The following is a 25,305-nucleotide window of genomic DNA, read 5'->3' as shown; positions in this document are numbered from 1 at the left end:
TGAAGGCTCCTGTTAGTATAATAAATAAATGTTTTAGTAGGAGTTATGCTCTGAAAGTCCCAAAAGAATCTCCACTGTTTTTGTCAGAATTATATAATTCCCTTTTATCCCCTTAATATGGGTCCCAAATCTTGGTAAAACAAATTCTTGTTTTAGCTTTATAACAGACTGGGAGAGCATGGATAATTTGAATTCTCAAATCAGAAATCGTATTTGAAACTCTATAAACATTGCTTTAAAAATTAAAGGTGATAATAAATAGGACAATTGATCCTTTTTCCTGCATTATTTCTTCTGCCACTCTTGGAAGTACTCAGGAGGAATAAGTGGTCAGAAGATAATTGAGAAGAAGCAGGATGTCTGTCTGTATCATTCACAGTAGTGACAGTTGGGAGGGTTCTGCCATGCAATTTAAAAAAGTCAGTTCACAAATTCTTTAGACTTTGGGACTGAAGGTTATAAAAACCTTCATGTGTTGACTGGTTTGCATGAACGTCTCATGCTGGGACTAGCTAAAGACTAAAATTGGTGGCAGTCTTACTTGCCAAATAATTGTGGTCTTTGGAATGTTACCAATATGACATGAAACTGTAAAACTTGTTTGTAAAATAATATGCAGACTGGGTAGCATAATGATGTATGGAAGCCAGGGTTCATAATTTCTCAAATGCATCAAGCTATTTAGCTTAAAGAAGTGGTGTGTTCAAATTTTTTTTTTCTTAATTCATGAGATGACCTAGAGTGCCATCTCATGCATTTAGGCTGACTCTTAGTAGTAATAAATATTTGATGATTATCAAATTGAGCTTAATATTCTTTCAGGTTTATTTCAATTTTCTATCTTGTAGATTAAATTTGCCTCTTATTCTATATAACTTTATAGGAAAATCATACTTTTAGAGTTATAGGATCTTATAGCTGAAAGGGACCTTACAGGTTGTTTAAGCTTTAAATAATATGTGATTTAAGATGCTTTGAGGGTCACTGGTTAAATGTTAGTAAAGAAAGATAAAGAATTTTCCCTGCTGGATGGCAGTACTCAAAAATTTCCCATTGGGAGGCCGAGGCGGGTGCATCACTTGAGCTCAGGAGTTGGAGACCAGCCTGGGCAACATGGTGAAACCCCATCTCTACAAAAACTATTTAAAAATAAGCTGAGTGTGGTGGCGTGCGTCTGTCGTCCCGGCTAGTTAGGGGGCTGAGGCAGAAGGATTGCTTGAACCTGGGAGGTCGAGGCTGCAGTGAGCCAAGATCACGCCCTGCACTCCATCCTGGGTGACAAAGTGAGACCCTATCTCAAAAAAATAAAGATTTTCTGTAGAGATTTCTATCAATAAAATTATGTGTGAGGCTGTCTTCTTCCTCAGTGTCCATAGTAAATACTGTTTTCATGTCTTTTGTGTTTTCTACACAAAGGACATGCAGGTCCTGCCATCTTTATCACAGATGATTATGCCTTTGCCCCAGAGAGTCATGCTAGCTGGCTCTTTTTTTTTCTCCCTATTTTGAGTCTTTATTTTCCTCTATCAGTGAGAAGAGTAGAGTAATTGAGTTAAGGTCCCTTTCAGCTCTAACAGCCTATGATTCAGTTCAGATCATTTGATAAGAGTAGATATCAGATTTTATGGGATGATATGGAAATAAAAGAACAGAAAATTCCTTTAGTAATGCCTCCCTAATTCTATTTATTCAGTGCTTTTTTTTTGGTCTTTGGTCAGTAAACTGATAAATGAATAATTGCTTTTTACAAATGAGTTTGATTTTCTTGCTCCTATATTGAGTAAGGCTGGCTCTAATAGATCCTATTTTATTTCAGTTCCTGCTACCACATGAGCCTAAGTCGTCACTCTCCCATGCCTAGGTTATTCAACAGTTTTTGAGTTGAGTTGGTTTTCTTGCTTCAAGGATGCCCCCTTGCCCCCACAAATTTTAGATTTCAATGTGTTATCTCCTTGCCCAAGAATCTCCAGTACTTTCAGTGCCTATAACATAGTATCTAAATTCCACAGCTTAACTTTAAAGAACCTCCCATAGTACATGTCAAAGCAGGATTCAAGGCTGCATGTCTTTACACTCCCTAATTTGAACTTAGGCTGGTCTTTTCACAGTGTCTTGAGTGATTATATTAGTTCACAACTTCAAACTTAGGCTGTTCTTCTTACCCTCCTGCCCCCAGCTCAGTATCACCATGAAGTTTGCTTTGCTTACCTATGTTGTACTATTTCAAGTCCTGCCTTCTCCAAAAGTTTCTCAAAAATGACTTTTGCCAACATATACCTCCCCTTCAGATTATTAAAGAAAATATATGTAATCTACCCATAACTCTTACCGTTTCACTTATTTTGGCACCTAGTTATTGACTTGTTTTATGGTTTCTTAATTTGCTTTAATTTTCCAACAAGTAATAGATTGTAAGCTCTTAGAGGGCAGGGGCTATGTTCTGTACTTTTTAAGAAGCCTATAGGTGCTGAGCACAGTTCTTGGCACATCATGGGTGCTCAGTAAAATACTTGTTGAATGAATGAAACAAATACACAGGTATTCTTTCCTGCAGTATAAGCCCATAAGTCAGTCAGTGTTAAATGTGACTGTTTCCAGTGGTTACTTGTGACTTTACGTTGTTACTACTTATTCTTGTTTTTAGTGTCTGCCTCTTTACTCTTACTTTTTCGTTTGACAAAAATGGAAGATAAATAAGATGAAATAAATAATTTTTGTTTGGAGAATAAAACTAAAATATTTCTATTTGCAGTCGACCCTCTGTATCCAGAGATTCAAGCAACTGCGATGGAAAATAGTCTTTAAAAAAGCAACAACAAAAAAATACAAATTTTTAAAAATAAAGTATAATAACTCTTTTATAGCATTTACATTGTATAAGGTATTGTAAGTAATGTAGAGGTAATGTAGAGGAAACAATAATAAAGTAGGATATAGGCCTTGCAGAGAAATTTAGTGTATTGGTACCTTAGACTTACCTGACTGATTTGACAAATTTATTTATTGCTGTTCCTTCTGAATTACCCTTCCTTTTGAGTAGCTACAGGATCCATGCCATTGAATTGGGCATTAGCCAGTGACAAAAAAGAGATAGAATTTTTGTTTTTTAGGTCATCTGCTCATAATTCTTGAATCTGGGTAACTTCTGGGTACATGTGGATGACTCAAGCAAGTACTTTTAAAAAATATCTTAACTCAGACCTAATGTCTGTAAATTCTTGACTCAATGTGGTTAGATTTTTGACAAATGTTAATAGGGAGACTACAAATACGTTTATTTTCATTACCTTTAGATAGCAGTTCATTTAAATATGAGCTCATCTGTACACAAACTTAATGTGGAAAGATCTAAGGAGGACCACATCAGTTGAGAAGAATGACCTGCATCCCCTGCTCCCCTTTTGAAATTCACAAGGCATAATATTTACTAAAGTGATGAGAAGTCTTGCAGAAGCCTTTTACAATTTTTACTTAGTATTTCTGTCTTATTTGACCATCTCCCCCATAAATCTCCCACATAAAGCATTTGTTTTGCTTTATGTAGCACATTGTATGAAATTAGCATTTTGTGAGAAATGCTGAATTAGGGCCCTTTATTCTTTCAGTTTGCTCTTTAGGAGAAAAAGGCAACATCAAAATAAGTTAGTGTTAACACACATATGCATAAATGAAACAGCTTGTGTAGTGCAATGAATGTATTCATTAGATAGTGGATCAAAAGAGGAAACAAGTCAGTGGATTAACCTTTGATTTTTCAATTAGGCTTGTTGAATATCATGATAAGACTAATAGCAGTATTAATAGATAGTAAAGATTTGAGGCTGGGCACGGTGGCTCATGCCTGTAATCCCAGCACTTTGGGAGCCCGAGGTGGATGGATCACTTCAGGTCAAAAGTTCGAGACCAGCCTGACCAACATGGTGAAACCCCATCTCTACTAAAAATACAAAAATTAGCGGGACATGGTGGCGCACACCTGTCATCTCAGCTACTTGGGAGGCTGAGGCAGGAGAATTGCTTGAACCTGGGAGGTGGAGGTCTCAGTGAGCTGAGATCGCACTATTGCACTCCAGCCTAGGCAACAATAGCAAAACTGTCTCAAAAAAAAAAAAAAAAGATTTGGTACATATGCATACACCATAGCAGTGTATTAGGGATTTTGGGGTTTGTTTGTTTGTTTTGAGACAGAGTGTCGGTCACCCAGGCTGGAGTGCAATGGTGCAATCTCCACTTATTGCAACCTCATCCTCCCAGGTTCTCCAACTAGCTGGAATCACAGGTGCGTGCCACCATGCCTAGGTAATTTTTGTATTTTTAGTAGAGTCAGGGTATCGCCATGTTGGCCAGGCTGGTCTCGAACTCCAAGGCGCAAGTGATTCTCCTGCCTTGGCCTCCTAAAGTGCTGGGATCACAGGCATGAGCCGCCTTGCCCAACCTGTTTTTAACCTAGAGAAATAGGTCCATGTTGTGAAGGTTTATAAGTAGGAATTAATAGATGACATTCCAAGTAGAAATTATTAGTCTCATTCTTATTTTTTTTCTTACCTTTATTTTTCTTTTATTCAGTACACATTTAAGTCTCTTAGGTGTGGTACCTAGTGTACAGGTGATGTATGCCCTGCTCTCAAGGAGGTCATTCCTGAGATGCCATTTTGAACTCATTTTTGTCTTCTAACTGCTGATTTGGTTGTTATGGTATTTCCGTACATTTGGAAATCTAGTGGCTATGAATATTTTATACAGGTTGAGTATCTAATCTGGAAACCAGAAATGCTCCAAAATCTAAAACTTTGAGTGCCAACATGACACTCGAAATAAATGCTCATTGGAATGTTTCAGATTTTTGAATTAGGGATGCTCAACCAGTAGGTAAAAAGGCAAATATCTGCAAATCTGAAAAAATCCCAGTCTGGTGTCAAGCATTCTGTATAAAGGCCTCTCAACCTGTATTTGCCTTCTTTCGCTGTCTGGTCAAGTACTTGTACATTATGTATCACTTATTTTAAACAAGTTAGTTGTACTTAGCAGTTATTAGAGATGTAATTGTTGGAAGTGAATGTTCAGTGTTGCAAAGTGAAAATAGCACTCAGGCAAAAGTTTTCTCAGCAAGGCAGTTTACTTCTGTAGAAGGGTGCGTCTTGCAGATGGAGCAATCGTGAGATGGACAAGGGAGGGGAAGAGGTTCTTATTCTTAACACAGCTGTTCCCCACTGTTGTGTCTTTCCCCTACTGGCTAGGGTTGGACCGCACAATCTAAAGTGACCCAGTTGACTAATGTTTGAAATTGAACCCAGCTGTCTAGGCTGGAAGGGAAAGGCTATCCATTATGACACAAGGCATGTCTAGGAGAAGGAAGAGTTTATCTGAATAAGGTGGAGGAGAGCGGAGGAAGGTTTTGGTGAGAGCTGTTTTTATAAGTCTTTGCACTAAACTATGAGTACAGGGTATGATACAGCATCCTGTAAGAATGAGCACACCTATAATGGCTGTAAGAGAAGGATTGAGGCTATGATTCCTTTTCATTTACCGAACTACCTCTCTAGCCATGTTGAGAAAGGGTTATCAACTCCAGAATTTTTAGTTAGTTCATTGGATAAAGCGGTAAGTCTTTGTAAGACGCTTGTTATGTTCCCAGTGGGGTCAGTGTTGTTTGGGATAAAGGTACAACAGTGAATTTTAATCATAACACAAACACCCCCTATTTTGGCTAATATATCTAGGGCCATTCTGTTTTCTCAGGCCATCTGGCTAGTGGGCCCCAATTGTTCTGTTACCCTTTGACAGCATCCGTGGTGTAATTATAAACCGCTGCTGATTATAATAAATGTAATTTATCCAATCTACGTTTTTATTAGTTGTCACTCACAAAATATTGACTCAAATCCTGCAGCTATTTGATCTCGAGTTTTAAATTTAAGAGCATTCACATCTTGATATCCTGTCTCAGTTGCCAAAGTTTGTTTTAGGTCTTTAACTTCTACAATAGCTACCTTGGTCTTTTCATTAGATGGAGGAGGAGCAATAGTTTTGTTGTGAGAGGTTTTGGAAGAAGGCTTAGGGGAAAGTGTAGGCAGTAGGGGATCAATGCAGCATATTTCAAAGGATCCAATAGGTTCTGTTCCTGAAACCTCAGCCCCCATGCCATAAAACTGGCTTAAAGAAGGGAACCGGCTTATAGAAGGGGAAGAACTTGGAGGATTTGAGATAATAACCTGTATTGGACAGTACTGGTTTAGCTCACAGCTAGGGGAAGCTGTTTCTTTAGTAAAATGAATGTATGGCTTTAGGAAATTACAACTACTGGTTGGGGCAGTCCATCTGTGCTCTTTATTGGTCTGCAGAACATTGGACCAACTGCAGCATAAAAGCTCTGTCTTGGTGGGGTGTGGGGGGCAATACTCCCAGTTGACATTGGGGTCTTTATTGAAACCTTTCCAGACTAAATGATCCCGATTCACTAATGTCCAGTCTGAGCAGAGCCAGGAAGGACAGAGGTACTTTTTTGGAGTGGAGAGCTGTCTTCGACTTGTCAAGTCTCCACAGGGTATAACAAGGCAAGCATCAAATATAATAGTTTGTGGCGAAATTGACTTGGTTACATTAATAATGAGGTGATCAGCAATAGAGAGAGGAAAGAAGAAGGAGTAATAGAATAGATGAAAGAGAGTTAAATTTTTGTTAGCTTTAGTTTGGTAGGGTTTTCCCCTGGGACTATGGCCCATGACTCTGGAGGGGGCGGCACTTTTTTGACTCGGGTGTGATGGGTCCATCCTTTTTTTGCTGTCTGGACTGTGGTTTCAGTAGTTAGGTGCACTAGGTATGGTCCTTTCCAGGCCAGTTTGAGCTTTTCGTCCTAGTTTTTGATGAGGACGTGATCCCCAGGCTGATGTTGATGTACTGGGAACTCCAGGGACAGTGCCTGTGCTAGGAGACCTTTGGTTTTAAGAGGAGAGAAAGTAGAAGATATACCAAGTATATATTTTTTAAGGAATTGGTCTTTTGTTTCAAAGGTAGGAATGTCAGCAATGGAGTGTAAATAAGGCATTCCATAGAGCATCTCATAAGGGGAAAGATGAATATCTTTCCAAGGGGCAGTTTGGATTCTTAACAGGGCAATAGGAAGACATTTGGTCCATGGTAACCAATTCTCCAGAACCAACTTGGTTAAGTGGTTCTTCAGAGTTTGATTCATTCTTTTTACCCTCCGTGATGAAGGTGGGTGTCAAGGAGTATGATATTCCCATCTAATGTCTAGTGTTTGGGATAGCTTTTTTAATGATGTGTGTGGTAAAATGGGTTCCACTGTCTGAGTCAGCATTTTCTATTAACCGAAACCTAGGCACTATATTTTTAATAAAGGCTTTAACTACATTATTGGCTGTTGGATTTGAAAAGGGATAGCTTCGACCCAGTGACTTAGATGATCTGTCACTAGTATGTATTTTAGACGCCCTACTGGAGGCATCTCTGTGTAATCAATCTGGATACTTTGGAATGGACTGAAGCCTGGACTCCTTCCCATAAGGGGTAATCTTTTTATAGTTTATTAGTTTTCTTACAAACTAAGCAACTATCTGTAACCTGTTTGGCCAGGGTATAAATTTCTGTGCTCCCATAAACTGAGGACTCCGTCACACATGGCTTGGGGCCCCCAATGGATCTCTTGATGCAGTTAGGATAAGATTTCCCTCATAAGGGGTTTGGATAACATTTCTCTCTGGTTTGGTGACATCCGTTTTCCTTCTGAATTCTCTTTAGCACCTATTTTTATTAGGGTTTTTTTTTTCATTAGAAGAAAAAATGGGGATCACGGTAAGAGGAGGAAGGTAAGGAGTTAAGTGAAAAATAGGTGTTTTAGAGGAAACGGCAGCCTGTTTGGCTATCTGATCTGTTAGGTTATTTCCTCGACTTTCGAAAGAAAGGCTTTTCTGGTGTCTGGGGACGTGGACAATGGGTATTTCTTCTGGCAACTGAAGGTTATTCAATACTTGAGTGGTTAGCTCCTTATGAGCAAGGTCTTGAACTTTACTATTAATGAGGCCTCGTTCAGTCCAAATTTTTCCAAATGTATGAGCCACTCAAAAGGCGTACTTAGAATCTGTACAGATGGGTCTTTTCTGGTTCTGCAAGTACTTTAAGGTTTGGCTGAGTGCGAACAGCTCGCAAGTTTGGGCAGACCAATCACTGGGCAATTTTTTTGACTCTCTTTCTTTGAGAGTTTTTCTGTCAATTACTGAATACCCATTGTGTCTTTTTCCCTCAATCACCTGGGAGGAACCATTTATAATAAGTGTCGTCCTGTCCTGAAGGGAGTTTCTCCTAAGTCTGGTCAGACATTTGTGTGGTAATCGATTAAATCTAAACCTGTGTGTTTTTTCTTTAGATTTGGATCCCCTGTTAGGAAACCTGCTGGGTTAAGCAAATTATCAGTGGTTAATGTTAAATCAGCTTTTTTTTTTTAACGGAATAGCCTCATATACTTTTAAGATTCTTGAGTCAGCAGGCCACCTCCCTGCTTTCTGGTTTAAGATAGTTCTAACTTAGTGGGGCGTGCGTACTGTCAATTTTTCTCCAAAGGTTAAGTTTTTGGTTTCTTTGACCAATACTGCTGTAGCTGTAATGGGTTGGATGTATTGAGGCCATCCACAAGTAACTGGATCTAAGACTTTTGACAGGAAGGCCACGGGCTGCCGACAGCCACTGTGTTCTTGAGTAAGCACTCCCAAAGCTACCGCATTATCCATGTTCACGAAAAGGTAGTACGCTTTTCTAGGGAAGGTAAGGCTAAGACGGGCAGTTATGAGCCTTTTGTTCAGCTCTTTGACCTGATCGACTTCCTCAGAAGTCCACAGGAGATGGTCAGGCTTCCCCTGGGGAAGTTTTTGATATGAAAGTTTACTGTGCATATGAGTTAATCCATCAGTGGCAACATCCAGCTAACCCTAAAAATTTCCTGAGTTCTTGTTTAGTTTGAGGCCAAGGGTAGGGACACAATTCTCTCAACTTGTTCGGGCCCTAGTCTGCACTTATCAAGTGGCCTAAATATTTAACTTCAGGCTCCACATACTGAAGCTTTTCCTTTGAGACTCGTAACCCCTTGAACTGCAAATGGTTAAGAATATGTGTAGAGAAGCCAGTTACTTTCTGTATGTCCTCACCAGATACAAGAATATCATCAACATATTGGAGTAGGCATATTTGTTTTGGGATGACAACTTTTTCTAATACTTGTTTTAAAATTTGACCAAAAAGGTTAGGGGAGTCTGTGAACCCTTAGGGTAAGACTGTCCATCGATAATGTTTCCACCCTGAATGGGGATCTTCCCACTCAAAAGCAAATATATCTCGACTGTCTTCAGCCAGGGGACGTGCCCAAAAAGCATCCTTTAAATCTATTACAGTAAACCATTGATGATTAAATGGAATGTTGCTGAGAATGGTGTAAGAACTGGGGACAACGGGGTGGGTAGTTTGGACTATTTGATTAATAGCTCTAAGGTCCTGTACCAGCTGGTATGACGCGTCTGATTTCTTGACTGGCAATATTGGGGTGTTATAAGGGGACATACAGGGCTCAAAAAGCCCATCTTTAATAAGACCTTTAATTATAGGTTTCAACCCTATCCTGTCCTCTGGATATGGGGTATTGTTTCCTCCTTACAACTTCCCCGGGGGGTTTTAGCTTGACGTGGATTGGGGAGACTCGGAGTTTGCCTCAGTTCTCCTCTTTGGACCAGACATTAGGATTAATGTATTTTTCATCTGCAGTGATGAATAGGTTAAAGAGATGAGGAATCCTCTTGGGCTGACTTGTAGGCCTATACCTAACTTCAGCATTAAATCCCTCCCTAATAAATTAGTCCCTGCCTCAGGGATTAACAAAAACTGAATATGAGCTGATCGATCCTGGTATCTGACTTCTGTGTTTTTTAAAATTTTTCTTTAAATCCCTCTCTTTTTACCCCAGTTACCAAAAGTTCCGTAGGCAATATTAGATGGGGGGAAACAAACAGGAATGAGCCACCCCTGAATTGACCAAAAAGGTGATAAGCTCATGCTTAGGTCCCACTTCTAGATTTATCAAGGGCTCCTGGTGGGACTCAAGATAAAAGAGATAGGGCCCCTGACCCCCCTATTCTTCGTCAAAAGTCATGAGTGGAAGGGCTTCTTTCTCTTTTTTAAATTCAGGACATTCTGTCTTGAAGTGGCCTGTTCTTCTACATTTGTAGCACCTATCTTGCCCTTACCCCCTCTCAGTTCTGGGATTCTTTGACTTTGCTTCCCCATACTCTTTAGAGGGCCTGGTAAACAAGGTCCTTAGTCCTTTAAAGGAGTGTTTGGACCCTTTATGGTTCTGGCCCCTTGAAGCTCTGTTTAGAAGTATATGGGTTTGGAGTCATCTGTTGGAAGGTGGATAACATAAGTTTTGTCTTTTGTTTTTGCTTTTCTTCATCTCTTCTCACATATACTTTTTGAGCTTCCCTGAGAAGTTCACTTAGGAGATGGTCTTCCCAATTTTCTACTTTTGTAATTTTTTTTTGAGATGTCTGGCCATCTTCTAGTGACAAATTGGAGTTTTAATATTCCTTGCCCAAGGGGATCTTCTAAATTGAGGCCTGCATATTGTCTCATTTGCTCTTTCAGTCTATTTAGGAATCTCATAGGCCCTTCATCCTTTTTTTTTTTTTTTTTGTTATATATCAAATGCTTTAGAGAGATTTGGGGTTTGGGGGTACTGATTCCTGAATTCCTTTTATTATCATCTCCCTTAGGTCCTGCATGTTTTTATTGTCCAACTGGGGGTCTCGGGCGGGGAATTTCTGGTTCACAGTAGGAACTTTTTGACTGGGAGGACACTCACGTTCCCAAATTACCATAGCAGCCCTACGAATCACACTCCCTTCTTTTCCTGAAAAGAGGATGTCCAAGATGGACATTAACTCTACCCAAGTGTATAACTGAGGTCCTAAAAATTGATCAGTTTGATCTGTCACTCCATAAGGGTCATCTTGCAGTGGCTTAAGCTCTTTCTTTAAATTCTGGACCTCTGAACTGATTAAGGGAGCATTCACGGAGCCAATGGCTCCCCCTCTTTATGGCATTTATCTTAAGGGAAAGAGAGCAGGGGCTGACTCTTGAGTTGTAGAGGGGAAAGGGAAGTTCTGGATATCCTTTTTACATTGCTCTATTTCACACTGGAGTCCCTTTAGGGAGGGGTCCTTAGGCTGATAGGGGACAGGCTCCTGGGATGATAATTTGTAAAAGTCAGGATTGTAAGGAGGAGGAGTAACATGAGTAGGTGAAGGATCTAGAGTGGGATCTGGGGCAGTAGCGGCTGCCTGAGGAGAGGGGTTGGGGTCACTGAGTGGGGGAAGATGGTCTAGGGGATCCTATGTGCTGGAGTCTTTGAGCATTGGAACTAACTTACCTAATTTTTCCTTTTGTGATGCTAGATCAGGTTCTTTCCTAGTTGTCTCAAAGGGAAAAAGGAGGACAGGTCCCTGCCTCCAACAAAGAGCATAGTCCATTTCCTCTTGAGAAGCTGGGCTTTTATCATTGACATATTGAATCAAAAGCTGACACATCGCACTCTCATTTGACCTAAACTTTGGCCAGAAGATTGAGGATTTGAGGATGGGTCCCTGAGTCCAAATAAAACAGTAATTGCTGCTTCTTATGTTTAGTCTTCTCATTATCTTTCCAGTCTTTTAACATGAGACCTAGGGGACTATCGGGGCAATATCTTTACTGCTACCTTTATCCTTTTTACTCCCTGTCTTGCTTAGGGTATTTCTCATGTCAGGTCCTAGTATTAGAGACTTCTTGCCTATTCTCTGGAGGCTTGTTAAGGCTCAGTCCCTCGTATTAGAGATTTTTTGCCTATCCTTTAGCCCCGCCTCCTGGAGGATCCTTGCATCCTTCTTTTGCTTTGTCCACTCTGGCTACTTCCCTCGTGGGAATTTAGGCCCCTCTTGGCATTGGCATGCCGGTATGAAACCCACAGCAGGATCCGCCCTAAGCTGTATGAAGTGACCACAGAACTGCAGATTAGGACCCACTCACTCTGCACAGCAGTAGTGCTTGGTACCATTCACACAAGCAGCACCGCAAGCAGTAGTGCTTGTGATCATTCACACACACTTTCATCCTCCAGAATATCCCAACCACCAAGGAAATACTTTGTCACCCCTGCAACATTTCTTACCTTGGTCTGTGCACAGAGTTACCTGGTTGCTGCAGTATGTGAGAATCCTTTCGCCAAGCTGCTGGCCTGTATCTTTTCTTGTTGCCGAGAGTCTGGGTTTATTTGTTGCACTGGATGGGTTCCGATCTCTCACACTGAGGCCACTGCAACAAGGCAATGGGATGCGCCTCCCCACGAGAAGTGACCAGAGACCGGTTCCCCGGAGGAGAATGGGAATCCTGGGTGGGCCCCAAATTGTTGGAAGTAAATGCTTGGTGTGACAAAGTGAAAATATACTCAGGCAAAAGTTTTCTCATCAAGGCAATTTACTTCTGTGGAAGGGTGTGTCTCGCGGATGGAGCAATGGCAAGAGCACACCGGACAAGGGAGGGAAAGGGGTTCTTATTCCTAACAGCTGGTCCCTACTGTTGTATCTTTCCCCTATTGGCTAGGGTTGGACTGCACAATCTAAACTGACTCGATTGGCTGCTGTTTGTAATTGAACACAGATATCTAGGCAGGAAGGGGAAGGCTATGCGTTATGGCGTAAGACATGTCTAGGCATGTCAGGGCGCGGCAAGGGCAGGAAGGGTTAGTTACAGCATGGATAACTATAGAAATCAGAGAAACAGAACTGGAAGAACTGGGAATTAAAACCTTTTGAAGAGGAATTTATCATCTCTGTCATGATATTTTGCATTGGTGGATTTAAAAGGAAATCCACTTCTGCTTCTTTCTTGCTCAGTGAACTCAAAGTTGGAATCTGAATCTTCTCCCAGTCTGAGTGATTCTGTTAGTCATGAAGAACTAGTGAACACTGTCTTGAGTTGAAATTCAGTTTGCTCTGTCTTAGGCTTTGGTTTTTGTTTTATTTTAACGACATTCTTACATTTATCTTAGACTTTGATTTTTTTTTGTTTTTTTTTTTTTTGAGACGGAGTCTTGCTTTGTCGCCAGGCTGGAGCGCAGTGGCGCAATCTCAGCTCATTGCAACCTCCACCTCCCGAGTTCAAGCAATTCCTTTGCCTCAGCCTCCCAAGTAGCTGGGACTACAGGTGTGCATCACCATGGCCTGGCTGATTTTTTGTATTTTGGTAGAGACGGGGTTTCACCATGTTGGCCAGGATGGTCTCGATTTCTCGTGATCCACCCACCTTGGCCTCCCGAAGTGCTGGGATTACAGGCATGAGCCACCGCGCCTGGCCAACTTTGATCTTTTTAAACAAAATTCACATTACATTGTGAATGGGATCCTTGTCATTAGGTCTTAATCTTAAATTTAGGCTAAGACTTTTAAAACTAGCTTTTGATAAATGAATGAGCATTAAGTTCTTGTTTGCAAACACCCTTGGCCATGCGGAATCAAGAAAGTTGTTACTTCTTTGAAAGATGATTTTTCAGTAATCTCTAAGTCATCGTGTATTTGTGATCATATATTTCTTAGGTATAGAAAATTAGATCCTTATACTGAAATAAATTATAAAGATTTAGCTTGATATGCTACTGAATCTAATTTGAGAGACTTGGGGAAGGGGATAATAATGGTCTTGTGTCCTTGTATACTTTTGTCTAAAAGAAGGCTTTGATGACTTTTTAGAGTAAGTTTTAAAGTCATTCTATATGACTTAATTGAGGCAATACAATTTTTGTGTATCCCCAGTTATGATTAGAGCTTTTTAAAATATAAAGTGATACAGTTCATTGTCATTTAGCTCTATTTCTAAATTGTGTCACATAATTTGTGTCAAGAAGAATTATAACTGTCACCATGCTTATATAAACTTTGAGAGATTCATGTAGCCTATTGAATTTGATCCTCCTGACTGAAAAGTGGATTGGCTAGATGGATTGGATATCCAATTTACAAATGGGAATAGGAAGGCTCAGAGAGTTTAGTGAGTTATTCAGTGACATTGCAGAGCCAGCACTAAACATGATCTTAATCTGAGATTGACTTATTAACATGGATTGGTTTCTATTGAATATTATCATGGTTTTACAATATTTTCCCTAGATACCTTAAAAGAACTGAAGTACTTGAGAGCTAGATAAGGAATAGATGAGGGAAGGGATGACATAAGATATACCTTGATTAAATGGAGAGCACTGATAATGCCTATTATATTATTTATTAAGCCCGTTTCTAAGTGCCACATCTGTATTATCCCATTTGTTCTCTATAATAATCTTATCAGATGGGTAATGTTTTTTCTCATTGATGAAGAGTTTGAGGTCCAGAGAGGTCAAATAAATTAGCCCAAGATCGCACCTTTGTTAATTGGGATAGGAATTCTTCCAGTCTTACTTCAGACTGCATTATCTATATATATCAGTATAAGATTATGTAATTGAGTTAATTTCGTTAGACCCTGAAGGGGTTGCTGTACTTCAGCAGTTCTAAATTCTGTAGGTTGAGAAAGTTTAGCAAATTTTGGATACTGGCACTTGTTTTATTACATGGTAAGGTTCTATTCTGCATGATAACAATTTGTACAAATATTGTCTACCCTTTATCTAAATATTTCTTATCAAAAAATGATGTTTTGAATTTATATTGCTCTAGATCGGGGTATCCAATCTTCTGGCTACCCTGGGCCATTTGGAAGAAGAATAGTCTTGGGCCACTCATCAAATACACTAACACTAACAATATCTGATGAGCTTAAAAAAAAAAACAGCCAAAAAAACTGAATATTTTAATAAAGCTTACAAATTTGTGTTGAGACACATTCAAAGCTGTCCTGGGCCACATGTGGCCCATGGCCTGCAGGTTGGACAGGCTTGCTTTAGATGAAGAGGAAGTAGGTTAAATGATTTCCACAAAATGCCACCAGTTACTTTTGGTTGCTAAGGATATTTCCATTTATTTCCAATCGAATGAATGTTTAGTTCTCTTTAAAGATTCAGTTTGTGCATTTATTCAGGATTTTTGGTATTTATTTTTATGTTCATAAAATAATTTAGTGGTATATGAGATAGTTGTTTTAAAATACTAAACAGCCTTTGCAGGTTGTACTTATCTTACGGAATTTTACTTTAGCACACTTATGAAGAACCACAAGTAAAAAGGTAGACATGAAACTTACTTAGATTATCAATTTGCTGCTACAGGTTTGCAGCAAGAATGGTTTTTTAAAAACCACCATATTTAGGAGTTAATTTTTTTTTCAGGTGATTTTGTTTGTAATACTAGATAAGAGATACGTTCGGTTGTTTGTGGTTTCTTTCCGGTAGGAAAAACTTCAGTAAATAACTATGAAGGAAAGAACTTGTGAAGTCCCCATGTGAAGTTCTTCACTTTTAAGGTGCTTTCTTTTCATATCATGGTAAAATTGGACCAACTGAATTTACACTTTGTAAAATTCACTCACTGTAGCATTGATATTGCTTCATTACTACCACTTTTTATTTTCATTTTTTAAAATATGTAGAGTGATAAATGAAATATGTTTGTTTATATCTAACATTAGAAACTTTCTGGGATGCTAAGAATGACTGAACAGGTTGTGTGATGCTCCCTAGTGTTTTGTTCATTTATTTTTTATTTTCCTCAAACTGATGATTCTTCTGAGAACATCTTGATAATTAGTTTTATACTTATTAAAAGAATAGGAAACAGAAATGGTTTACATAGTATAAATATACATATGGTTGGCCACTTATGAATTGTATAAAATATTATATATCAGCTACGTTTTTTAAAGGTGCCAAATTGTTCATAATATTCAGATGTTTAACATTTTAGGAAATTTAGTTTATGTCTCAAACAACTAAAATTTTTTAATTACAGCACTTTTACATATATACCAAAGTTGTTTAAATGGGAATTTGTAAAGCAGTACATGGTTTTGATTTTATAGTATGCTTAACATTAAGTAAATATGAACTGTACCACTTTGTAGCCTTAAGAATGATGTGGCTCATGGAATTCGTTGTGGCGTTATTGTAGCAACTAAGTTAATAATTTTTCACCTTCAGTATTTTGAAGCAACATCCCATTTTCATTGAACTTAAATGGAGAGACACAGTATTACATTTGTGTGCCACATAGTGCCATATTGGTAAATGACAGACTACATACACAATGGTGGTGCTGTTAGATCATATACTACCTTATTTTTACTATGTATTTTCTATGTCTAGATATACAAATACTTAGTATTGTGTTACAGTTGCCTCCAGTATTCAGTACTGTAACATGTTATAAAGGTTTGTAGCCTAGGAGTAATAGGCTATGCCATAATAGCCTAGATGTGTAGTAGACTATAACCATCCAGGTTTGTGTAAGTGCATTATATGATACACAATGATGATATCTCCTGATGACACAATTCTCAGAACATACGGTCATTAAATGACACATGACTGTATTTTATGTGCCCCTAAAAGTGGGGAAAAAAAAAAACACCTAAATGGAAAATCTGAAACATTCAACAGATAAAGTTGAGACACCAAAGGGCTATACCCTCCATGGAAAGAAGAAGTATACCTACCATGCCAGAGGAGACAGTAAAGAAATTTGAATGTTTTAACTCTTATTATTGGGATGAGGGAGGAAAAAATCACTTCTGAGGAGTTGAGCCGTAGCCAATTCTCATAAGTTTGCATCCTGTATTCCCATTAAAAGTAAGTGTTATAGATAGCTTAGAAACTTTTAATGGTCTCAGATTGATGGTGCTACCAAAGTGACTGGCATAAATCAACACAAATTCTTTAAAACATTCAGCTTCAAAGAGATTATAAAAAGTATCTCTATGTTATGTATATCCTAGAATTAATAGAAAATGGGAATCATAACATTGCCACAAAGTAGATTTTTTAGACTTTGAAAAACAGACTTTTCTGGGATGCTCAGTCCTCTAAAGGAACTCTAAATTTCTCAAATTCTTACAATAGTTTTTCATACAAAATACAGTATATTGCATATTTGTGGTTTTGTTCTTTGGTTTTATGTAAACATCACAGTTTTGGTTTAAAATACATTAATGAATGATCGATTTACTCTCAGGATATTCAGTTATATTTAATTTAGGACTTGCAGATTAGTTTGTTGGGTAAAACAAGATTAACTAGTCTTCACCCCCAGAATTTACAGAGATACCAAGGGAGAATGTAGCTTTTTATTTGACATTAAATCTCATTCTGTAATCAATACCATGATTTCCAGTCTGAAAGAACATTTTTGAGGTGTTTAAACATTTTAGGTATGGGAAGAAGAACAATTAAAGAGAGAACTCTGTCAAACTCTATGTTCTTCAGTGATTTTCAAATACTGCCTACTGGAGGTCTCGTTGGCCTGGTCTACTAAACTCTTAAATATTTGTTTTTTTGTGGCTTTGGTTTTAAATAAGATTTTATCTTTATGTGTGTGATAAAGTCAGGATATTTCAATTTGAATTTATATTTATTTGTACAGTCTGCTGCTACCATAAGAGAATTTTTTTTTTTTTTTTTTGAGACGAAGTCTCTCTCTGTTGCCCAGGCTGGAGTGCAGTGGCGCAATCTCAGCTCACTGCAGCCTCCGCATCCCAGGTTCAAGTGATTCTCCTGCCTCAGCCTCCCAAGTAGCTGGGACTACAGGCGCGTGCCGCCACGCCTGGCTAATTTTTTGTATTTATAATAGAGACGGGTTTCACCGTGTTAGCCAGGAAGATCTCGATTTCCTGACCTCATGATCCGCCTGCCTTGGCCTCCCAAAATGTTGGGATTACAGGAGTGAGCCACCACGCCCGGCGAGAGAATGTTCTATTGCATTATGCAGATTTTACTGTACTTTAAAAAATACCTTTAATTCTTCCGAGAAGTTACTTTGATTGGTTTTTCTCTTTTTCAGACCTTGATCTCAATTTAGCTTAGAATTCTAGTTTTGGTTATGTTACTAGCTTTTGATTTTATATGTAGGTTACTTAAAGTAGCAGGCTGTTTCCCTGTTGCCAGTCATGCATCTTGGTTACTTTCCCACACAACCAGTTACCTGATTGAGCGTATTTTACATTGGCCTGAAGCAAAATTAATTATGAGGATATATCTGTTGGCGGGAAATGTATGGGCTGGGAGTAAGCCTAGTTGTAGTTCTTTCTCATTTGATTGTTGTATTTTTTCTCCTTACTTTGTAAATTATTTATCTGATTCTCTTAGTCTAGATGATGGAGGCTTGCCAGTGCTTCAGTTTTCAAATTCTATACCTTAGAAAAAAATGCATATTATTTGGACCATATTCCAAGTCAGCCACCACATTCTTATAGTCACAATTTTTGTCAAAAAGTTCTTGTTTAATGATGTTTAGACAGTTTATTGGTTGTTTTTAACCCATTAACTCCATGCTACTTTATTTTAATAGGTACTTTAGCCTCGTTTAGCTTCATGGGTTGCTTTCACAAGGAATACAATTCAGTGTATGAATGTTCTTACATACCTTTAGAAGGCTTCAATCTATATGTTCCTGCTGGCCATATGCTTATTCTTTTCTGTTGTTCCTATTTCTCAAAATGTTCATTTACTTTGAAATTGTTTAATAACTGGTTACCTTGTTCCAATACCTGTGATTATTGTATGTAATTTTTGTCCCCTTCTGAATTTCCTTAGATCTTTTTAATGGTCATTAAAATCAAAATTGGAACGTGGGATTATACTAATATAGATGAACATTGGGTCAAATTCTTGAGAAACTTGTGTTAATTTTCAGGATTTATATTCAAACTTAGTAGAATTAATTCATAGATTTGAATGGTAGTTATTGGTAAACTAGATTGAGCTCCCAAACTAATATCTTCAGATATTTATGTATGTGCCTTAAGTTTTCTGTACATTAGAGGGGATAAATGACTTGTGATTTAAAAAGGGTTTTTTTAGATTATTTTTTAAGTCATTGTTTGGATATTAAGCACCTTTGATCTAGGATTTTGAAATGTGCCACATTGTAAAATTTATTCAGTGCATATATTAAAAATCAAAGGTGAAAAATACAGAAAAAATTTTATCTTAAATTCTCTTGCTCCAAAGAAGTGAGAAAAATATAAATGTTGTGTTATAACTAAAAGGAGATTAATGTTTTTTTAAATTCAGGCTAGAAATAACATAATAGTCCAAACTTTTAAATTTACTTGTTAAAATAATTTTGGCCATATATATAAACTGTGACATAAGTATTAAAATAGATTATTGATAAAGTACTTCATTCATTCAACAAGCACTTACTAAGCATACTATTCACATGGTATAGTGTTTAGTGGTTTTAAATCTTAAGTTATGGGATTCTTAAAGTCATATTAAGTGCTTTGGTCTTATGGTAACCTTTTTTTACTTTTATTTTAGATGCCTGGAATGATGTCGTCAGTAATGCCTGGAATGATGATGTCTCATATGTCTCAGGCTTCCATGCAGCCTGCCTTACCGGTAATCATGTGAAAATAACTATTTTCTGTGAAGTAATGTTTTGATTGATCGCTTTTATATATATGGAATAATATCTATGTATTTTATAGGCAATCATGTTATCTGTTGAAGTGCCTCTGTAGTACTGTAATAAAATACAAGAATTACTGTGGACTTTCAGTTTCAGTTTCTTTTCTTTTCTTCGTTTTTTTGAGACAGAGTCTTGCTCTGTCACCCAGTCTGGAGTGCAGTGAGTGTCATGATAACAGCTCACTACAGCCTCAACCTCGTGGGCTCAAGTAATCCTCCAACCTCAGCCTTCTGAGTAGCTGAGACCACAGGCACGTGCCACCACGCCGAGCTAATTTTTAAATTTTTTTTGTAGAGATGAGGTCTCCCTGTGTTGCCCAAGCTGGTGTCAAACTCCTGAGCTCAAATGATCCTCCTGCCTTGGCCTCCCACAGGGATGACAGGCATGAGCCACTGTGCTTGTCCTGGATTTAGTTTCTATAACTACAATGACAGGCATTTACATTTTTTCCTATATTGAGATTATATGTACATCCTTAATTACTAGGTTAATTCTGTATTAAGACCAGAATACTGAAAAGTATACATTGTGAGCCAGAAGCATTTTATTGGTCTGATAACATTTAAGTTTTAAAGGGTAACCATTTACTTCACTGAATGCTAATTAAAAATTGGTATAATGTGATTTAATACTAGATTTAGGAATCAATATTTAATTGGAAATCCACGTTCTGAGACTTCAGCTGTGGCAAATTAATTAGAAAATCTGTTGAACAGCCTTACCACCTCTGTCGGGTAGTATAGCAATATAAATTACTATGAAATTCAAGTTAGTTTTACTTCTTTATTCTTTATGTGGTTGTGGTTGTAATAAACAGATGTGGCATACTCCTTGGGGTGGTAAGTTTGCAGTGTCTTTCCCAAAACCCTAAGACCAGATATATTTCAAAAATTCTTTATAATACTGGAAAGTAACACATTGTATATAATATGTAAACATTTCCTGTGGGGTCCAGGGCAATGCTGTCTAACTTAATAATGTTAATATTTTTGCAGCTAAACTAAACGGATATTCACTCTGAAGTGGGATAAATGAAGATGTGGAGTTTCATGTTCATGTAGGGCAGGTTTTGCCACTATAGTGAGTTTTGGTACCATACTTGAAAAAAGTTGGTTTTCAGAGGGTTTTGGTTTCCAGAATTGTGGGTAAAGGATTGAGGACCTTGTGTACACTTGGTGACCATGTAACATTTAAACTACTCCCGTAGTCTCGGTTGCTGATCTCTTTTACAATTTATAGCAAGCTCAGGGAACTGAGACCACTAAAAGTTTTGCTAAGAATCTGAGTCAGAGGCTTGAGGATTATACATAGCAGGTACTGATTTCACTGTGCTTTATGAGGAACTTATATAAAATACACTTTTAAAAAGATGAATAATACTAATTTCATTTTTCTTCTTACAGCCAGGAGTAAATAGTATGGATGTAGCAGCAGGTACGTGTACTCTGTATGGTGGTATGTGTTAGACCTCATTTGGACAGTAGCAGCCCTATTATGAGGAGTAAAAGCAGTATCTCTTGGACTTTATATAACCTCCTTTTTCTTTTTTCTGCAATAGGAAATTGGGATAGGGTTGATAATTGAATTCTGTTTTTGTTGTTGTTTTTTGAGACGGAGTCTCACTCTGTCACCCAGGCTGGAGTAAGTGGCGCAATCTCGGCTCACTGCAGCCTCCGCCTCCCAGGTTCAAGCTTTTCTCCTACCTCAGCCTCCCAAGTAGCTGGGACTACAGGCACATGCCCGGCTAATTTTTGTATTTTTAGTAGAGACAGGGTTTCACCATATTGGCCAGGCTGGTCTCGAACTCCTGACCTCGTGATCCACCCACCTCGGTCTCCCAAAGTGCTAGGATTACAGGCGTGGCCCACCGCACCCAGCGATAATTGAATTCTTAGGAAATTTTTACAGTTTTAGGTCAGGAGTTCTGGACCCAATTTGGTCTGCAGATATACTTTGGCCCACACAATGTTCTTCAATTTTGTAATTATCGCTAACATTTATAGTCTGCAGATTTTGAGTTTGAATTTATTTTGAAAAGTTGGATGATCTGACTATTCAATACTTAACAGTAGTCCTGTCAACACAGTAGGTGCTCAGAGAATATACGTTAAATGAACTCTGGTTGAGTTCATATTTGTACTCAGCAAACACTAGAATGACGTAGTGGCTCCATTCTTTAGGTGTTTAGTCTGGGCTCTCCTTGGGGTTCTAGACTACTTCAGAGTTACTTTTCTGTCATCTCCTTGGCCCTTGTATTAATAGCCATTGGAGTAAATATCAGTTCCCAATAACTGGCCATTTTGACTAGTGAGATTTTAATATATAATAGTAATGCCTCCAGTATCATGATTACATAGTTTCCCACATAAATTGATATTCCAGATGCCAAACTTTATCACACAATTATGACAAGATTTTTTTTGTTATAAACAGTATTGGTTGAAAGGTGTTGAAAATGTACTGTGTGCTTTTCTGTGGGTTCAAATGGGACTAAATTGATTTTTTTAAGATGTTTCACAGATTTCATTATTTAAAATGTTCTGAAATACCTAATACAATTATTTTCTTTTATTTAGATATCTAGAGCTGGGTACTGTTACCCTCAGTAATCTTGGAAAATTACATAATTTTTTTTTTTAGTTACTTTTAATATGCTTTGGCTCTACAGTTATTTTCTATAGTAGCTTCTTTTGAGTGTACTCAGTATATATGAACTTTGTTTTGTTTTACATACAATCTCCATCTTTTTATTTACATGTTTAAATTACTAGTTTCTAAAGTTTGAGATGATTATTAGGAGTTTTGTGACTAACGTGCATTTCAAAATCCCTTGAGTTTTCTGTAGTAGTATAGGACAGTACCATCTAATAGAACTTTCTGCAGTGATGGAAATGTTCTGTAATCTGTACTGCTTAATACAGTAGCCACTAGACACATGTAATTATTGTGTATTTGAAGTGTGGCTGGTGCAGCTGAGGAACTGAATTTTTAAAATTTTATTTAATCTTAATTTAAATTTTAATTTAAAGGGATGTCTGGTGTCTGCTCGCTACTGTATTTTACAGCACAAATCTGGAATTTAGATAAAGTTACCAGGAATCTAAAGCTATAGAATCAGTGGTTAGAGGTGTTATTGTCCTTTGGTAATATACTTAGTAGAGAAGGAGGAATAAGAAAGATAGATACCTATTATAGTAGGGAAAAGAGAAACAAAAGGCTAAGTTGAATACTTATCAAACTGCCTCCAAGTGAGTCCAAGTAAGTTTGTACATTGAAAGTTCAAACTCTGAAAATGTTTTGCACTATAGATGTTTATTTTGTGGGAAAGATAGCAAGCACTTAGGTTATATGAGACAGTCTCAAAATCTTTAGAGAGGATGAGGAGGAGTAAGTACTATGAATATATGAATAAATATTAAAGCTATTATGAAGGAGAGCATGATTTATCATGGTGTAAATATTTTGCCTGTTTTTTATTTTTTAGGTACAGCATCTGGTGCAGTAAGTACTCTTTTAACCTTTGTAATATTTTAATTTTACTATACTTTAACCTACTTTACAGTTATTCTTATTTCTGTTCTAAGGATTATCTGCTAAATCTTTACATTAATCCATAGTTTTCCCCCTTTTTCTATGACAAGGATTGAAAAATTGATTTATTTTAAAATCTGGTTTTGGTGGGACTTAATGAGAGATGAGAATTACATGTATCAGCTTTTAAAAGGATTTAAATTCTTCCCATCACAGTTAGAAGGGAAGTAGAACTTGTAAGTACACAGTGCTTAACCTAGTAATTACAAGTTAAGCATTACATTAGGAGATAATTTTTTTTTTTTTTTTTTGAGACACAGTCTTGCTCTGTCACTAAGACTGGAGTGCAGTGATGAGATCTTAGCTCACCGCAGTCTCCGCCTCCTGGGTTCAAGTGATTCTCATGTCTCAGCCTCCCGAGTATCTGGGCTACAGGCACCCGCCAGCATGCCCGACTAATTTTTATATTTTTAGTAGAGGTGGGGTTTTGCCATGTTGGCCAGGCTGGTCTTGAACTCCTGGCCTCAAGTGATCTGACCGCCTTAGCCTCCCAAAGTGCTGGGATTACAGGCGTGAGCCACAGTGCCCGACAGATGTTAGATGATAATTTTATATATATATATATATATATACACACACACACACACACACACATATATATGTGTATATATATGTATATATAAATGAAAATTTATGTACCTTAATTTAAAAAACCCTTTTGTTATACCTTCTTAACGCTGTGTTAGAAAGAAAAATGGAATATTCAGAATAGCATTGATTTTTATTTAGGAAAGGAGAGAATAATATTTAAAGATAGCTATTTTATGCTTCTTGATATTAGTCCATGCTTTAGCTTCAAGGATTTTTTTTTTTTATTTTGCTATTCCTTAAAGATCAATGAAAGGAAGAGTTTTGTTTATAATCTCATTTAATCATAACGTTCCTGAGAGGTAGCTGTTATGTTACTGTTAAAATTAACGGAATTGATTGCCAATACGTTATTTTTCGCATTTGGGGAGAAAATTTTAAATTAAGAATTTTATTTAAATGTTTTTAAAACATTCTTGTGTCTTTTGCCTTAAAAGTTGAATGGTTGCAAAATATCCATTTGTTTTTTTTTTTTTTTGCTTGTTTGTTTTTTTTGAGACAGAGTCTCACTCTGTTGCCCAGGCTGGAGTGCAGTGGCTTACTGCAACCTCCGCCTTCCAGGTTCAAGCGATTCTCCTGCCTCAGCCTCTTGAGTAGCTGGGACAACAGGCATGTGCCACCATGCCTGGCTAATTTTTGTATTTTGTAGAGATGGGGTTTCACCATGTTGCCCAGGATGGTCTTGAACTCCTGTCCTCAAGTGATCCACCCACCTCGGCCTCCCAAAGTGCTGGGATTACAGGCATGAGCCACTACGCCCAGCCCATTTGGTATTATTCTACTATAAGTACCTGCTTTTATTTTTGAGAAAGGATAACTTAATGGTTTGTTTGTTTGTTTTCTTATTTAAGTAATGCAGGCTCATTGGGAGGAAAACAAAGCAGACATAAGTTAAAAAGAAAGTAAAATTCATCCTTAATTTTTTGACCGTGAGGGAACCACCACCATTAATATCTTATCTGAAGATCTTTTTGCATGTTACTTAAGCATAGACAAATATATACACATTTTACATGATTGGTTCACATTACATATGCTTAAGTTACTTGTTAAATACACTTTTTCTTGTTTAAAACTTTATTGTGAAAATCTGTGTAAGTTCCTTAATGTAGATGTAATTTTTTAAATGACTTTATAAAGTATTCTTTGCCATAGAGACACATTAAACCATTCACTTATTAATGGAAATTCAGTTTACATGTCGGATCCCCTACCAATTATGAATTTTTTTTTTTTAACACCTAAGAAGGATTCCAGGAATAACATATTTGGAATGGAGAGTATGTAACTAGTCATGTTGTTTTTCAAGAATGTAAAAGACATCTCTAATAATGGTGTAGTAACATGTCTTTTTCTTCAAGAATCTCTAGCAGCAGTAGCCAGTATCACTCATTTGAATTTTAGTGAGTGGACATGGGTTTAAAGTGATAGTTCTTCTTTGACTGTTAATGAGATTGAACATTTTATTTGGTATTTG

General features: G+C 37.6%; 1 protein-coding gene across 9 annotated transcripts in view; it reads left to right on the top strand.

The window, feature by feature from the left end:
* Nucleotides 1-25,305, top strand: part of PRPF40A (pre-mRNA processing factor 40 homolog A) — a 62,201-nt gene that overhangs the window by 3,747 nt on the left and 33,149 nt on the right. For all 9 annotated transcript variants that reach the window (XM_031008531.3, XM_031008530.3, XM_004032653.5 and 6 more), the window contains 3 exons: nucleotides 19,499-19,579; nucleotides 21,053-21,083; nucleotides 23,134-23,150. In XM_031008531.3, coding sequence (XP_030864391.3) covers nucleotides 19,499-19,579; nucleotides 21,053-21,083; nucleotides 23,134-23,150 — 129 coding nt within the window. The remainder of the gene's footprint in view (nucleotides 1-19,498; nucleotides 19,580-21,052; nucleotides 21,084-23,133; nucleotides 23,151-25,305) is intronic.

This window comes from Gorilla gorilla, chromosome 11 (assembly GCF_029281585.2).
Source record: "Gorilla gorilla gorilla isolate KB3781 chromosome 11, NHGRI_mGorGor1-v2.1_pri, whole genome shotgun sequence".
In the NCBI taxonomy this organism is placed as follows: Eukaryota; Metazoa; Chordata; class Mammalia; order Primates; family Hominidae; genus Gorilla; species Gorilla gorilla.
Note: the sequence above shows the minus strand (reverse complement) of the source record. Positions and strands in the feature narration are given on the sequence as shown.